The 18,121-nt window shown below is 43.4% G+C and overlaps 2 protein-coding genes across 3 annotated transcripts in view; one reads left to right on the forward strand and one right to left on the reverse strand.

The window, feature by feature from the left end:
- LOC105830001 (runt-related transcription factor 1) overlaps positions 1-18,121 on the forward strand; it is a 95,288-nt gene that overhangs the window by 20,662 nt on the left and 56,505 nt on the right. The gene's annotated exons all lie outside the window — the stretch shown is intronic.
- Positions 13,428-17,575, reverse strand: LOC105834864 (segmentation protein Runt). The gene is made up of 4 exons (XM_012677669.3): positions 16,918-17,575; positions 16,713-16,826; positions 15,018-15,125; positions 13,428-14,602 (listed from the first exon to the last, which is right to left on the reverse strand). Exons 1-4 carry the CDS (start codon positions 17,240-17,242, stop codon positions 14,145-14,147), a joined length of 1,005 nt encoding a protein of 334 aa, XP_012533123.1. The 5' UTR covers positions 17,243-17,575; the 3' UTR covers positions 13,428-14,144.

The raw sequence follows: 18,121 nt of genomic DNA on the forward strand, positions 1-18,121 counted from the left end.
TACATAACGTGATAATATTTTTATGATGACATTTTTATATTACGATGGTAGCTGTGTTTCTGCCGCACACTATCAGTAGGAGTTAAAGTTCTAAGAGAATACAATTGAGGTTTCGGACGATACAGGGATCGGAATGGGCGTGCTGTTGGCTCCATAAACACCCGCAAAACCCAACCTCTGCCGCATCGTGTAACCTCTCTATTGTGGATGACCGATGACCGGTTCAGAATACGCTAACGCAGAGACTGCTTTAAAGAATTAACATTTTGCTAAATTGCATTGAAAGTTTAATAACGCGTGCTCTGATACAAAATACAGTATATTTATAATTATTTATTTCATTTTGTTCTTGTTAGAACATTAATCGAGATAATAATCGGAGAAGGTAAACCAGATGCAAGAGTATTGATATAATAAAATATAGTATATTTTTACACGCGCGCATTAAAAGATTATTTCATCGATTTTTTTTATACAAACAGAAAGCTATGAATTTTAATTAAGTTTGACACAATCTTTGCGAATCGTGGTTGACTCATGGTTTCATGTTACAAGGTTCTGTCATAGAATCTATTATAAATGAACCACAGAAGAATGTGTCGTGGCGGTCAAGGCTAATATGCATGAAAGTGTTTTCAAGTGAAAAGCAACGTTCAGGAAAAGGAAACAAAATATTCGATGAGGTAGATTTTAAACGACCACCCATTTCTAAAGTCAGTGACAGCGGGGAGTATCCATTGGTACATATTTAATGAGGGAAAAAATTTCTTTTATTGTAATAATAAATAGTTTCTCTTTATATGTTACACATTGCTTTCATATTTTTTTTAAGTATACTATTTAATTCTCTTTCTCTCTCTCTCTCCCTCTTTCTCCCCCCCTCTCTCTCTGCGCGCGCGTGTGCGTGTGTGCGTGTGTGTATGTGTTTGAATGTTTTTGACGTAGAAATTATTTTCGACCTTCAGTTTTAGAGATATAACATAAGAGATATAAAAGTAGCAACATGATATGTTACATATTCTTTGTTAAAATATCCTATGTTGTCTATTTGGAAACAATGACTAAAATGCATTAATTAAATTAGATAATAAAAATATAAATTTATTAGATTTTTGTGTTTATAATTTTTCTTTTTAATTATATTTTGAAAATTTGTTATCCCTTTTTTGTATATAAAGAGACGTAAAATATTTATTAATTTTTTTAATTTTACTCGATGAAGAGTTCATGATTCGTTGATGAAAATTTAATCTATTACGTATATCGCGGAAGTATCGTTCTGTCTATTCTTTATTACTGATAAAAAGAGGCAGTGAACGTAGATCACGATTTTGTCTATAAATATGACTACCAGAATAGCTGTAATGGCTCTGGTATGGCATTTTGATGGTGCTACGATGAAGTTAACACGAAAATAGTATTTGTTGTATTAAGACAAGGAAAATTTATTTGTAAAAATCTGAGTAAAATATATTAAAAATATATTTGCAAATTTACACGTGTTTTATAAAACTATAATTTATTTTATTTGTTTCTTTCTTTAATATATATATAAAAGTTTCTAAGATGCTGTTTTATTTTGTTTTACATTTGATGAAGAGTATTTTTAATGATTTGGATTTGGATTTGTCGGGAAAAATTCGGGAAGTACTGCATAAATTCCACGTTGATCCTTGCTAATACAATAATTTATCTGACAATAGCTGCCGCAGGTCAGCCTTTGGCCAGGTGCACTCATTCAAGCGATCTGAGAGTAATTTGTACGGGGGTTTTTGGCAGGAATGTCTCGATCTTTCTCCTACTCTTGGAATATAATATCTGGAAGTTGCATAGGTAGGTTACTAAAGTAGTTTCTCTTGTATCCTGCCCGGTGAATAAAAGTGCGATCACCTTCTTTCCGTTTCGTTGACATTCGCTTTCTTATAGAGGCGTTCTCCGAAACAAATAATTGCGCCTGCAGACATCTCATCAATCTTACCAAATCGAGAAATTTATCAAGAAACATATTTCAATTGTTTTTTAAAAATTAATATACATATACACACATCTCAATATATTTGATCACAAAATCCAAAACTTTAATTATTCTCTGATTTATTTAAATTTAATGTTTTTTTTAACAAAGAAAGAGAAAGAGACTCGCAAAAGCGATTAATCGCGATAAATGGGTTATCCGTGGTATTTAGTGTTTATTGTTTTTACACTTTTCGAATAGAAGCGCGGAATCGCTTAGTTTGCATCGTGAGAGGAAAAGTGCAGCCCCTCCGGGAGCGGACGATCGAGGGAGCAAACGGTGTGAGAATGGAGGGTGGCGACGGTGGCAAATCGCGCCGGGCAGTGTCCATTTATCTCGCGTTTTGTCGAGTGCTAGAATACGTTCTTTATTTACCGGGGCGACTCGCGTTTTCCAGGACGCTGCGTCGAGTGCGCGACGACGAGAAACGTGTTTATTATGCGATCCGCCTCGAAGTTACGCGCTCGGAGGGCGGATCGCCATTGTCGATGAACCCGATGCGGGGAGGCGGGCCCGCCGATGTTTGCGCCCGCGAGCATAAAGCAGATTTCCAGTGATTTACGTCGAGTCACCAAACATACCGCGCGCATCGCCGTGAAAACGCCTTCGGCCGCCGTGTTCCATTCATCCGCGCGGTTTTCATGCCCGGACCGATTTCATTCATACCCAGCCAAGGCTGGGGAGACGCGTCTCTCCGATAAAACCGAGAACTGTCGGCCCTCAAACGTAGCTTCGCGATAGTTGAATATGTTTGCGGGTGTGTGTGTGTGTGTGTGTGTATATGATGTCTGTGTCTTGAATTCAATGAAATATTTCAAAACGGTGATTTCCTTTCCACGAATGTGTCAAAACTAAACGTTACGTCCACGGGAGCCCGGATACCGATTAATCAATTTATTCTATGCACTTACGTGTCCGCTTATTATCGATATTTCCTGCTAAATATATAAAAAATTTTGGTACAAGAGCAATTATACACAGGTGGATATTTCGAAGGTATAATTGACAATGCAGCTTTTGATTTATCTCCCGTCCCGCTTCTGTGGAAAGATGAGCCATGAATCTTTTGATCAATAACACCCACGCATCCCGTGAGATCGTACACCTTACGCGCCGCCCCTTCGATGAATATCCCGGAAGAGACGTTCTTTCTGGCCGTGCGGCCGCGCGCACCAGGATGCTCGGCATTATCCCTGCCGATCCCCGCATTGTCCGCGGGAGGATCGTATAAAGTTTCGGATGATTGTACTTTCGCATCTCTGATGACATCTCCCGCTCGGGAATAGAGACGTCTCAATTACTCGATCTCATCCTCCTTCATTTCTATCCGATGATATTATGCTGACAGACGTGCGAATGAAAGTTGCGTTTAGAAAAAAAAATGTGAGCATTCACGGTGACAGATTGAACGGTGCATCTACGGGATTGCAAAATTCTGACTGGAATTCTGGAATAATTCAGCACCTTAAAACAACAAATTTTGCAACACCTTTTTGTTCGTACGTGTTGTTCCCTTTGAAAAATTATTTCTGACGAATAAAGAAAGGTTTTTGAAGCACGATAGAACTTGGAAAGAAATGCATCGTGAAAAATAAGAACATAAACATATCGGGCATTTGATTAACGACATTACCTTGAAAAGCATAATGAAGTTACCTTGGCACGTGAATGCTTTTCTTGTGGTCAAGGTCATGCAGACGACCATTAAAATTGTGGAAACTTTCACATAAAGCTCCCGCTGACTTTGGTTAACGATTTTTTCCGTACATTATTTGTCGCTCGTGCGGGCGTGCGCAGGCAGCGTCTACCTATTGCGAAAAAAATTTCTATGCTCTACCCTCCTACTATCTTAAGGTCATGTAGGCGATCATTAAAATCGTAGAACTTTCTCATGGAGCTCCCGCTGGGTTTAGTTTATGGGATTTTTTTTCCCGTATACTATCCCTGCTCGTGCAGGCGTGTGTAATCAGCCTATCCCTTGCGAGAAAAACCTCCGTGCCCTACAGCACTGCCACAGCCACGCGCCATTCACAGTGGACAAAAAATTTAAACAATTTGCCGTGCCATTTTACAGGCTTTCTAATGCGGATAACTATGGGCGCATGGCTTGTCGTAAATTTCATTAGCGTCGCGTTAAAGTCGGAGTGAAGGAAAGAAAAAAGAAGCATTCGTCGCGGTGCGTGCGACAGGAAGTAGGCAGGAAGTAGTTAGTCTCAGATTATCCAAAAGCTTCATGAAGTAACTATTGCTTTTGCGAGTTTCTTTTGCATTTTGTCCCTTTTTTTTCTGGTATTAATCAAGAATTACGTTTTTATTCAAAGGAAACTTTTATTCTTCAATCTGCGAGCAAATTTGTCAAAAGCACGGGCTGCCAATTAAAACGTCATTGTCTATATTCACGTTTTCATTTCTTTATTCGCAACATTATTACATCAATACTGACTTAAATACCTTCTTCTTGGTAAAGATCTTCTTCCTTTTCTCTTTTGTTCACTTCTTGGTATAGAGATCGGAGCATACCGAATGAACTGGATCGCGATTCTTTCCGACCACCCTCTTGCTTACCTCACCCTTAGCTCTGCGTTTCGATGTAGCTGTGCGAGGGTTGCCTCAGCTTCTTACAGAAAGAGAGAGGAATGTGATTTGGGATTTCCGCGTTGGCGTGGTTAGATTAAAGGGATCTTGTAGGACATTCGCTTGAGTCGCTAATAAAGTATCCTGTCTACAATCTGTTCCTGGTTGTTTCGTAACATTTTATGTGCGCGTCTGCGCAAATTATTTAATACGGAAGTGACGACGTAAAAGGAGAAGAAACAGATAAATCAAATCGATTATCGATAAGCTTTATTGCAAGAGAATTTAGACAATTTATTAATTCATTTATTAATATTTCATATAATAAAATTAATAGAATATTTTCTATAATATATAGTATTTCAATACTATAATATTTCTTACTATAATATTTTAATGTTTTAATTTTGTAATTTTACTTTTATATAAATATATTAATTCAATATTCAGATTTAATATTGAGAACTCGTTTTAATTTATATTACTCGATGCACGTGGTTCAAGCACTGGTCGAAAGTTAAGCATAAGTAATCTCAAATTCAAGAAGTGATGACTTTTTAGAGACTTTCAAAGTTTATGCTTATTTCATAGTTTAACAAGCAGTTTGAAAAAGTCAATTAATGTTAAATGCAAATTTTAAAAAATAATATGCATTTTTGTTCTGCAAAAAGTATCTTCCTATCAATCTTACGTCTGATCTCTTCTATCGCGTACAATTTTTAATTCAAGTTTATTGTAATTAAAAAAAAATAACACATTAAGAAATAATGATTTATTTAGTAAACACATGTAATCTTTCAGCTAAAATTATTAAAATACTAAAAGAATTTATATTTTACGAGTACAAATATTTATTTTTAAAATTAATAAGATTAGCTTTTCAAGATTAATGATTATTTTACATCGATAGCGGTTTATGATACTTTGTTTTATTGCATTTGTAATATTTGCGTTATTATGTTACTCACAAGCATGTGTTTGTCAATTTTTATTTCGTTTGGCAAAACGTAGGTTTGAGCAATTAACAGACTTTCACAGTTTTTGGGTGATAGGTTGTTGACTTTTTACGAAACAACGATATTGCATTGCAGTTTTGAGACGAACGTGACAGGAGTTTGCAAGAATGGCACGGTATCGGGGGTGAGAAGGAGAAGGGAGCACCACATATGGCCGTCGGGGAGTATTAGATAATGGTGTTAGCTGTCCCCGATGTATTCAGTCACCCTATTTTTGGTGGTAGCCTCGATACAAAGAACTCTGAGTATGCAACTCGCACGTAAGCAGAATGCGCGTGTTGTCGTTGGTCTCGTTGTCGCATGTATGTTTTGTCAATAGTATCAGTTTGCAATGTTAGAAATTGTTAACGCTCCAATGTTTAATAAAGAAAATTCGTTTTAATACATTAATTTTAAATCATTCTAAGGTGTAGAAAATTCTTGTTATAATTATGTATTTATTATAAAAGAAAATTTATTAGAAAGGAGCTTTTTGATATGATAATATTAATTGAAATAATTGATCTATAATGAAATAATTTTATAGAATAATGTTATATATTACGTCCTCTGTTATTATTTTATCTTATAAATTAAAAACATTTCGTAAGAATTAAGATGTCTTCTTATTTTTATTAACGGTTCCAAGATATTCCCAATATCGATACTAAATTCTTGATTAGCTTTTCGAATGAAAATCCGGTATGGATGGATACCCACTAGATATTAACGTCTACAGAATGGATCAGGAGGTTTAGAAAGGAAGGAAGGCGGAGGTGCAGTTGAAAGGCGAAGGGGGAAGTTTGGTTGATTTTGAGGGGTTGCTACGGGGGTTGTCGTGGCGTACCCCTGCGGGCTCCCGCTCTCAGCTCCTAGAGGCCAGGGTGGTTTACCCCCGACGACCGTAATACGCTGTACGAGGGGTGAGAGTGCAGCGAGTGTACGCGAGCTTGTGTGCGTGCACACATGTTAGAAACGCGGTATTACGTACGTGGTGGGTAGCCACGTGTTTCGTGTATAGCCGACGACATTGATCATAAGAGAAAGAAAAGAAGTTTACAATGTGTAAATATTGTGTATGTAAATATGGTATATATACTTTTTATATACGCGCGCGCGTTACAACTTTACGTATACTAATTCTACAAAAAATTATGTAGATTTCAAACAATTTCTGAAAATTCTACAGGATGGATATGTGTGTGGGGGGGGGGGGGTATTTCTTTTCTTTTACCTTTAATTTTAAATAAGCAAGTATTTTTGAATTTTGTTAAGAACACAGAGATTATCATTTGTAAATTAAAAAATATAGGATTAGTTATATTTATTTATTTAAACTATGTTTTTAATTAATATCACGATACTGTTTACTAATGAAATATTAGTTTTGTATTAATGGATATTTATTTTGTTGACACAAAATGATGTCGCAAATGTTTATAACGTTTACTGTCGTAAACTTCACGCGCTATACCACGTATGACATCGAATAAGGCATGCTGTATTCGACGAAAGGGGACCACTGGACCAAGAATAATCGATAAATCTGCTCCAGAAGGGCGAGCCCATCCCCTATAGTCTGCATCTGAACGATCTTTAGGATCAGTAACGACACGCTTGCTCCTTGAAAAAGTGTGCCGCGGTGTGTCCTTTGAAATATGAACAACGTTTGTATAAGCAGGATTTTCCTCTATAATATTTTAACAATTTTTTTACAAAAGCGTACGTAAACAACAAAAGACTTGTCTAATACTTATTTTATAATAATATTAAATGCAATACTCCAAACAAACGAAATTAAATGGTGAAATTTCAAAGTTTTACTTTTATGCTTAAATAATTATTAAAATTATTCAATCACATTTTTTTTTTTCTGAAATTACTACAGAAATCTTTCCGTTTGTGAGACATGACAGATTCGAGTTTAAAACAAATGATCTTTCTCGTTGTTCGTCAGGCTAGTGTCAGGAAAAAGTGTCGAGAAGCACGTAATCTATGTGAGAACCTCTGCGGGGTAAGTCTCACCCTATCCAGTCATGTGTGATGGACCTAAATGGATGAGACGCACCCCTGCAGCGGCTGCTGGCCTATCGGCTGTCCATAATTTTTGCAGCTATTCCAAAGGGTAATATCTGGAGGGTGGGTACACGGGGCTCTCTGCCTCCGAGAGGATAGGTACTAAGTACCTACTTGCTCGGGCATTAAAAATCCCGGGTGCTTTTGCCACGTACGTCTAGACCCCAATCTAGTTCAACCTTCTGCATCCTTTACTCTCTCTCCATCGATAGTCAATATAAGATATAGAATATAGGCGTAAATATATTTTTTGCCAATATGATCAAATTTCTATAAAATCTAGATTAATCCAGATCATATGTCTATAAAATATGCACGTGTAGTTTTATAATAAAATTTGACGTTTTCAATTCCTCGTACGTCCATATCAGAAAATATTTTGACGATAATAATTTTTAGATTATCATAAGGTTGCTTTTCTCTAACAAGAAGGTAGAAATTGTTATTCCAATTCTTTAATATTTCTATATTTTTTCTGCCGGGTACAATTTCTATTTTCAAACAATTTCACGGCCATTTTTGCAAATCTTAGAAATGCTGTTTTTATGTGGTTCCATAGGTCGAAATGTATTCAGTTCCCGATAATATGCATATTTCGCACGCTACAAAAAGAGGCCGACAAGCTTCTACGTCATTTAAAGGAACACGAGAGAGAGAAAGAGAGCAGGAGGCAGAGATGGGATGGAGAGAGAGAGAGAGAGAGAGAGAGACAGAGTAGCCAACTGGAGATATTACGTAGGTTCATTTCGATGTGAATCGATTTGGCAAATTGGTCAATCGTTGAGGGGTCAGAATTTCAGTAGCGGCTGCGATGACGGGGTAGAAATGAGGCTGCTGGTCCGTGGGGGTGGTGTCGGGCTGTACCAGGACGGTGGAAGGAGAGACGGTGTAAGGAAATTGTTCCGACGTGTCCACTTCCTCCCGGACTGATGAGTTCCGTTCTGCCGTTGGATGGAAGCCGGGTGGACCCTCGCAAAAAGAAACCGAGGGTCCGGCCCGAAATGCTTCGAACTTACCTACGAATGTGATCGGAGGACTGATTTCGTGGATTTTGAAACAGGTCAGCGTAACGCGGTAAAATCGTGGGAATTCGTATTCGAGCCGTGTAACTTAATTCCGAACGACTGTAAAAGTCATTCAATGAAAAAGTCGCAACGAGTTGTAAAATGAAAGAACGGTATTCATACGTGTCTCCATTCTAAGAAGCAAGCCATAAACTCGTTGTTTTTTATTTTACGTTTTTTTTTTTCGGCAACCCCTTTGTAACATTTTCCTTTCTCCGCTGCCTTTAACTTACCATAACTTTCTTCGATTTTTTTTTCTCACAAATATTAATTTATGAACATACCGAAATTTAACCGATCGGATACGAAAAATGCACATGTGTTTACGATTCTTTAGCATATGCCATTTCTGACGTAGGTCGAAGGACGTTCCATCATGAATTCGACGAGATTTCATTACTATACTTATTCTCGTAGACCATGTAACTAGAAAGATTCAATCTTTTTAAAAATTTTTTTGTTCGTTGAATAAACACTTTTACTTTAAGATTACCTAAAATTATTTTTACATTAATATGTAGAGTGAGGGAGCTAGTAAGTCAAGCCAGATGTTCGTGCTGATTGTTTAGTAGGTAATTTATTAATTTCTCAACAAACGTTTCGACCTCATTATCGGGTCAATCATTTACAGTGTTATTTTTCTTCACTATTCAAAGATTCTAGATTACCAACGAATTATAAATTTTCGCGAGTCAGCGTATCACAGGAGATCACTTTTACATTTTTGTTTCAAGCTGCATTTAAACACAATTGCATGCCAAATACTTGATTCTAAAACGTTCGGTGAAACGTGGGTATTCAATTTATTCTTTCACAGCGTCAATAAGATCGATCTAAGGTCCACTCCCGCTGCGTTTGCAGTTTCGTTAATGAAAAACATCGAAGAAAAGGAATTTTTGATTGCGCGGATCGTCGAGGGTGGGGGGGGGGGGAGGGGGATGGAGTGAAAAATTTCAACACGCAAAGGAACAAAGCGCCGACCGAGGCCCGCGTACGGGCGGAGCGAAAAAACAAGTTTCCTCTCGGGGGAAACAAATGCGGAAAGATCGATTCGCGTTCCGCGAAACGACGGACAGCGGGCGGCGCGGCGCGCCGATTTAGCGGCGAGAGAGCGCGGCCTGAAAATCGGTGGTTTCCGCGAAACAATTCGCCTTTTCAGCGGTCGAGCCGCGCTGTGCCAATGGACGATCAAATGGCGCGGCGCCTCGGCGGCGAGGCAACAAGCGTGTGTGCGTGCGGAACGCCACTACGTGACGTACACGTGACTCTGGGGCAGGTACTCTTTAATCCGCGACAGCAGCCGCGAGCGGGTCGATAACCGATAACGAGGTCGGGGCATTGCGATGCAAAACAGCTCGTTAAACGTTTTTCCTAAGGTCGCGCCGCAGTGCCGCCGCGCTTTCGCCTTTACCTTCATTTTCTCTCTCCCTACCTCTCTCTCTTTAGCGGCTATGAGCAAAAGACGTTAAGTTCGAAGAAGGGGACGCCTCTCGAAGACGAAGATACTGCGCGTCGTGCCCAGGGAGGAAGGGTCTTCATCGTCGTTGCCAATTCCTCTCGAAAGAGGCTTATTATTTCCGCGATTTCCTCGCCGTATACGTCCCTTCTCCGACTCCCGCGAAACTCCGTGTAATCCTCGACACGTTTCATCGTAAGAACAATTAGCGTATCGCTAAGGAAAGTCATTGAGGATTCTTTGAGTAAATCTTGCGGCATGTCTTTCGTTTACTTTTATTATACTGCGCTACTTCCGCGTGCTTGCTTCCAGCGAACCTTTTCGAGAAGATCTCTCAGCGATATTTGCCCTGAAAGTTCGATCGAAAGTTCATCGTTATCGATGAAGGTACTACAAACAAATCGAAAAAGTGAATTTATCATTTCTACGTTGAAGTTGTTAATAGGCTTACTCTTTTCAAATGTTGCAGCCTTACATTTTTGATTGTTAACACTTTCTGTATTATGATTATATTTCATTTTATAATTTTGAATTAGACCTCTTAAGTGTAAACATACAAATAAATAAAGCAGCCTACTACGATCGAGGCCGGGATGATATTTCTTTCTTAGGTGCTTGTAGCGTCATTATTAAAGTGACGAGCAATTTAATTTGTAATGTTTATTTCGAGCTTCAATCTATGATTGCGTTTCAAGACTAGCTTTTTAAAACAAAATCTTGCACAACATAAGCATTTTCTATTTCATAAAAAAATGGAGTCTAAAGCTTTTCGAATTTAATTAGCGAAATGCATTTGAGAAAATACATAAAGAAATCATAAAATCTTCAATCGTACGCGCTTCTTCATTTATTTATAAATATATTTCATATTTTCGTGGCGAAATACTGGTCTGATTTTTCGTAAACAGCAAACCTTTGTGTGTCGCCGGCCGTAAACGGGGAGACCGGCCTCGGCTCGCTCGCCGATTTGCCTCGACCGATTGCGTTGACACTGCCTCCGCAACCGTGAAGAGACCTTTACGAGCGCGTAATCCGGTGCGTACAACGCGATCTACGTAAACGAAGCGTCCCCGCTCGTCCGCGCTGGCAGCCTCTTTCGCATGCGTAGCGCCTGTGGTCGGTGCGTTGTTGGGCAGGTGAATCGGGGCGAGAGCGACACACAGGCGTGAGAGAGGAGTGGGCGGGGTACTTACTAATTGTCCGAGCCCTTCGTCCCTCGACCTGACCCCCTCATCAACGCTGATTGCCTAACTCTAGGACCCTCAAACCCTCAGGTCCTCACGATTCTAGACCGGCCAAGAGGACCGACGTCCTACGTCGTGTCGACGAAGCGAATCAACCGCTCCTTCCGCGTCCGGCATTATACTTCAATTGCTCGTTTCGAAGTTGATCCTATCCTCTATCTATCCTCTGGTTGACTTGATTTCAATAGCCAAAGTAATTCTATTTACTTCGAGCTTACGTTTATTGCGTATACGTAACTGAAGTTTTATCCCGCAGGCGCATAGGCATCTTAATATTTGAAACAAGACCTCGGCTTCGCGTCTCGCGGAGCGATATCTTTTATTTCGATAGTGTGCACGAGACGCGAACCATTATGCGACAAAACTTTCGCGAAGCGCCCGTTGCCGCAATTAACACGTGGCTATCCGGAAAAAGATATTCATTTTCCCTCCGTTTGTACTAATTGTAAGATCGCGAAGCTGAAGCGCGATAGTTGGGGCACGTTGCAGCACGTGAAATGCCAAACGGCTCGCCTAATAGGAGCGGTTTGTTACGAAATCGCGAGTGGAAGTCTCTATACGAGTCGAAAGTCGATTATTCAGCAACGGGGGGAGGGGGGGAAGGGATCCGCGCACGTTCGCCCCGGTTGATTTTTTCCATCCCACGGCGTGGCACTGACTCAATTATACATGACGATTCTTTGAGCAAACATTAGTTAGCGCCGGCTGGCGCGCGCTCGCGCACTCCGGATTGGCTTGGATCGGCCGGCCTCGGTTGATGTGGTGACCCTTCATGGTTGCTTGGCTCCGTTGTCTACTCGTCAACGAACAGCCGCCCCACGGGTTACCACGGGGTGTCGTGTCGGCGCGGTTCTCATTTTCTCGCCGGGGATTAATCCCATTAAGCTTTGGGCGCGCAAAGCGCGCCGGCGAGAGAGAGAGATAGATCGCCGCGGGGGCCGCGCGCGATCGATCAGTCACTTTGGAAATTTCACCGGATCGAATTCGATCGCGCGATTTTTTTAATCAAGGCGATCTGATCAAGATTTCACATCGTCCGCGCGCCGGACGCGCGCACACGTTACACGTATATATAGGTATCGAATTTTCGCCGCGGCGTTTTCGATCCGAAGGCGTATATCGGAGGCGCCCCCGCGCGCGCGTACACACCTGCAGCCGGGAATGCGAGAATTGAGTTATTCGACGTCACCGAGATTAACTGCGCTCGTACTCTGTGCTCGGCACCGGTTGACAAACACGACCGGAACAATTCAGGGGAAAAAAAAAACTATCCCTTACCCCAGGTCGTGTTTCAGCGTGATGCAGCACACGGTCCCGACGGACATTTCGCGTCGCGCGGACATCTCGTCGGATGAGCCGAGCCGAACGTTATCGAACCGCGGTTGTGTTTCCGCGTTTCGACAATTTTTTTTCACAGGCGGGGCGAGATTAAGCGCGAAAAATCGCGCGAACATCTCGACAAACCGGGGGGCAGGCAGGCCGATCTGCCCCTCCGGGTTCCCCGCCGGGGAAATCCCCGAAGAGCGAAAGAACCACTGACCCACCGGGCCGCCAGATTTATTCCTGAGGGAACCTGAGAACCGCTGATGTGTCCCGAATCTATAGGTACTAATACAGATCTCACGCACTCTCCCCTCGGTATAAACCATTCTCCGCCCTTGTGCACGCCGTATGGGATCCCTTACGCACACACGAAGGAGACCGGGGCGATTGCGCGACGGTGCGGCCATTCAGATTTAAATCGCGACAAAAAAATATGGATTCCCCTTGCAGCGGCACGGAGCAGCGCGCGCGGCGCGTTCCGCTCTCTTTCATACTCTTCCTTTCTATTCGCGACGGCCCCGGATTCTGTTCCGACGACACTTCCTTGACACTTTTGAGAATGGATCTCTACGCGAGCGACGATATCGATCATTCACCGGGATATAATGGTGATCGATCGTTAAACTTAACTTTAAAGGTGCTGAAAAGGTGTGTGATTAAATGTGACAGCTAACGCTTGAGTTTCTTTTTCCTTGGGTGGATCTCGATTTTATTTTCATTCCGTTGCATTTCTCTACCGCCTATTTACATTAAACTCTGGCTTATAAATAATATCAATAGCTCTGTCTTTTTGGTCTTCCTTTCTCTGTCTCTCTCTTTCTTTCTCTCTTTTTCTCTCTCCGCTCCGGCACTCATTCACTTAACATATTTATACATGTACTTTCATGAACACACATAATGTAGATAAATCTTTCATCTCTCTCTCTGCAGTAACTATTTTATTGTCCACGAATTATATACACGGTATATATGCGTATATACACACGGTATATATACAATTTATTTCTATATGTACATTTGTCCAAATTTATAAAATTCGCCGCAAATTTTATAATTTTCATTTAATGAAATTTATAAAATTCATCGCGAATTTGTAAAACTTGAAACACGTATCCGCAATGGTAGACGAAGTGTCATCTTCGAAACACATCTCGGAACCGTTTGAAAGCTGTGTCGTTCACAAGAAGAAAAGAAAACGATTAATTTTATCGGCGAATCACAAACTGTTTAGAATTCGTATTCCTATTCGCATTCTTACGATTCATTCTCTTCTTGAAAAAGTGATGTAACTCGTAAATTTCAAAAAGTTTCTCGTCTACCATCACGGCGATACGTTTTCACTAGCCTTCTTCTAAGATACTTGAGACGTCGTTTCTTGCTATTGATTTGGTCTACGATCTACGATCTCGAGTACGGCCTCCAGACCTTCGCGGTCGGCGGCGACAGCTTCGTCGGCGACGGACTCCTCCTCTGCGTTGGCGATAATCTCTGGGAGATGAGCTCGGTGGGCGCCTTTAGCTCGTTCCTCGTGCCCTCGGTCGGCCTTCGGGCGTTCCGGTCCGGCGACGACGACGACGAGGACGTGCTGGCCGGCAAGGTGTTGTGTCGAAGCGGCACGAAGGCACTTCGAACCTCCTCGGCCGCGGACTCGCTGCCAGACTCGCTCGGGCTGGGCGGCGTTCTGGACGGACTCGGCGCGATCGTCAGGACCGGCGTCATCGCGGCGTTCGTCGTCGGCACGTTCGCCGTCGCGAAATTACTCGCCGTGTAATCGGGATAACTGCCGATGTATTCGAGCGGATACGTCAGAATCGGCGAGAAGGCTCGATTAAATAGGTCGGAGGATGGTACCACTCCTGAGGAAGAAAGAGAATCGGTTAATCTCAGGGCCGTCCGTTTCGCGGGGGCGAGAGAGCGCGATGGTAAGTCGTATTGTTGTTTCAACGACGGGGAGGGACGTGTGCGAGCGGCGCGGCTACGCGAAAGCGGGACGAGGGGGACCGTAGAGGGGTCCGCTGTGGGAAAAGAGAGCTCAGACTCACCCCTCGGGTCCAGCTCACGGAGTATGAATCATCGGCAGGCGTCGCGGACTCGACGAAATCGATAACGCGGATTCTCTCTCGTGCGGAGCGTGGATTCTCGTTTTAAGACCTTTTTTTTCCCCCCGCGTGCTCGCGACACACGTAGGCAGGCGTGTGAAATATTTTTCTCGCTCGATCGATTTTCTTTTTGCACTTATATCTAAACCCGTTGACTGAATTATGACGTTACCATTGGGCAGAACGGGAGACGGCAGGGGCCAGTGTGCAGAAAAGTACGCAGAATCCAGCCAGGGATGGAAGAGATGAAGCCCAGGGTAACCGGTGTTGTAATGATAATCTGTAAAAGAAATCAGAAATGGGGGTTGATTGGGGAAACCACCGCGAGTCCATGAAAATCGGTGCTCTATACCGATAAAACAAATCGGAGATGTTTGATTATATATATATATATATATATTACGTATACTAACGGATCAGATTAGAGCGTTGAAAATAGATTTGATTGCTTCTTTCGGTCTACGCGTTCGACTAACATTTGGAGTTTTTACGATCCGCGAGATTCTCTCGCAGATATACCGCGGCCGTGCGCTATTAAATTCGCGAGAAATAAAGAGACCGTATTAAAGCCATTTACGGGAGAACTTCCTGCTCCGTGGAACGAAAGATGAAATCCTCTGGTGACGCGACTAACGAACTGACAAACGCCAGGAAGAAGGAAATCGGCCACCCAAGATCTATAAAAGCGAGAGGATTAACGGCGTTTCCCCCGGTCCGGGGGATCCGAAAGCTAGTAGTGTACCTCTGTTTATACGAGCGCGGCATAAAATCCGTTATTACGACGTGGCGCGGGTTTTCGTAGCGCGCGGCACACACATGCTACCGCCATATGCGGTGCGATAAACAAACGCGTAAACGCGGCTTCTTTTGCCAGGCACGGTACGTATCCCATATCCCCGTTGGCCTCGTTGCCGCCGGCATCGCCGGTCTCTATTCCCCACCCCCGCGCGCACGTCTCTCCTCTTCTCGCCTCTTTCTCGCCCGGGTGCCGACCAATAAACAGTTTGACTTAGTGGGCCACGACGACCAACCGGCGGCGCGGCGGTTGTTTCGGGTTGAAAATAAAGAGCCGCCGCCGACGACGAAGACCTCGTTCTCGCGGCTTGACACGATGCCAGGTCCTCGCTCTATCTCTCTCTCTCTCTTTCCCGCTCGGTGTTGGATCTACTGCGTCCACTAATACGCGCGCGGCCGGCTGCGTGTGCGTGTGTATATACATGTACGCTGCATGTGCTCTTGCGCGGCGTGCATGTGGCGCGCGCGCGCGCCCGCTCTCTCGGTCGTGCACGTGCGAGCCCGACGCTCGGTGTCGAGGGCTCGGCACCGTTCAGCGGCACCGCCACCACCTCGCGGTTTGAGGTCCACCAGATATACGCCGGATTATTAAACGCCCGCGAGGCTCCGACGCCCGTTTGCGGATTCCGCGGTGGTCACGGAGCTTCCGACGACTTTCGGACCCGTCGCTTGAATACCATCCTCCCTCCTCCCACCCCCACCCTCCCCTTCTAACAATGTTGTATCCGAGTTATCCCTCTCCCTCCCACGACTCTGTCGGCCTACGTTTCGCGATTACCGTATACTCTCGCGACGTTACCCGGCCGGCAGGGAACGGGGTTTAGAATCTGTCTTGAATGCAATCTGCGCGTATTAATACTTTTACGAGCTCCGAGACTTTCCAAGTCAATCTCTAAGTTACTTTATTCTAAACTTGAGGGTTGAAATGTATTATTATGAAATGCCAACTGCGTTGAAAATCTCCTGTGACTTCTGGCTTTGGTCTTTTTTTTTTTATTAACAATAAGTCGCAAGCTACTGACGGTTATTTTCCGTTAAGTCTAATCATACGTCATTGTGTACATCAACTTACTCGACTTGGATCTCGGTTCACGCGGTCCGTCTACTGTAACCTTGATAGCTTTGTTGTACGTGGCTACTTGGTACGGTACTGTGTTGATCTGGATCGTTAGAGTAAATGATTTTCCTGTAAACGAAAGCGAAGTTTCCGTAAAGTTTCGCCGACATTTGAGGAACCTCGTTACACGTGATAATATGGATTTCTTTTTTTATCTCACCTCTTCCGCTACGACCGACGAATCTAAGATCGTTGAACTTGGCGATCTGATTCTTCATGATCGCCGTGCAATTCCTCAGTTCGCCGCAACAGTTTTCGTCATTGCCAGCCTTGATGGTAACTTGTGTGCCGTCCACGATATCGTCGAGAGCTATGACCTTGAATGCCACCGGAAGAGACTTGTTTGACCTCCAGTGAGACGGTAACGAACTGCACATGATTGTAGGGCTTCCTGTCGCTACCAAGTCGCCATGACATCTTCTAAGATTTTCCTTTAGCACTCTAAGGGTGTCCGCCAACCCCAATCCACTATCCCGTAAATGCATTCTTTCAATTCCAGCGGGAGGATGGACGAGAAGAAGTTTGATTTTTTTGTTCAACAATCAATTCAAACTCCCACGCGCAAACACTGTTTTGGTGAACACGATCGATCACTGTTGTTTCCGTTATTCACTTATTATCACATTCGAACAAGTAATAGACACATTATATCTCTTTCCTCAGCTCCTTTTTCTCAGCAAAGAAACTCCATTGTGTGTGCTCCTGATTTGAATTTCTGTTTCGATTGCACCTCCGTACCACGAACTGGTAAAACGTTAAAGCAATCCGACGCGCACTCGATGCCGGCTGAGCGGATTCTAGTTTTTCGCAGCCGTAGCCGCAGCTATTTAGGGGGGATTTTTCTCCCCTCCAATTTTTCCGGAGCCCCACCCAGAGCAAGCGCGTCGACCAATGAGGACGGCGGTCGTGTTGTGGCCTCCGCGGCTCGCCGCCTTCGCCCCTAACCAGGCTTAGGGGGTGCTTTGCGAAAGGGGCTGCCTGCCTGGCTCGCGCGAAGGGAGCTTGGCGCCTCCGCTCTTCCTTAGCGTACCCACTCGACCTCTCTGTCTCTCTCCTTCTCCCCCAATATTCCTCCTTCATCTCGCTCCTTCTCGCACAGTCTCTATCATCTCTCTCTCTCTACTCCGCTTCATCCGTCTCCCTTGCTCGGCTTCTCTGCCTTCACATTCTGTTCTCCTCGTCATCCTGGCCTCGTCACTACCTTTCCACCAACCAAACCACCTACGCCACGCTTTACGTGACGACGTAAATTCTCACGCGCACGTGTTCGAACTACCCCACCACGCACGAGTGATCTGGTCCGGCAGTTGCACGCGTTTCTTGACCTCCAAGGCTAATACGTCTCGTGCATGCAACCAATGACA

This window comes from Monomorium pharaonis, chromosome 9, assembly GCF_013373865.1.
Source record: "Monomorium pharaonis isolate MP-MQ-018 chromosome 9, ASM1337386v2, whole genome shotgun sequence".
Classification (NCBI taxonomy): Eukaryota; Metazoa; Arthropoda; class Insecta; order Hymenoptera; family Formicidae; genus Monomorium; species Monomorium pharaonis.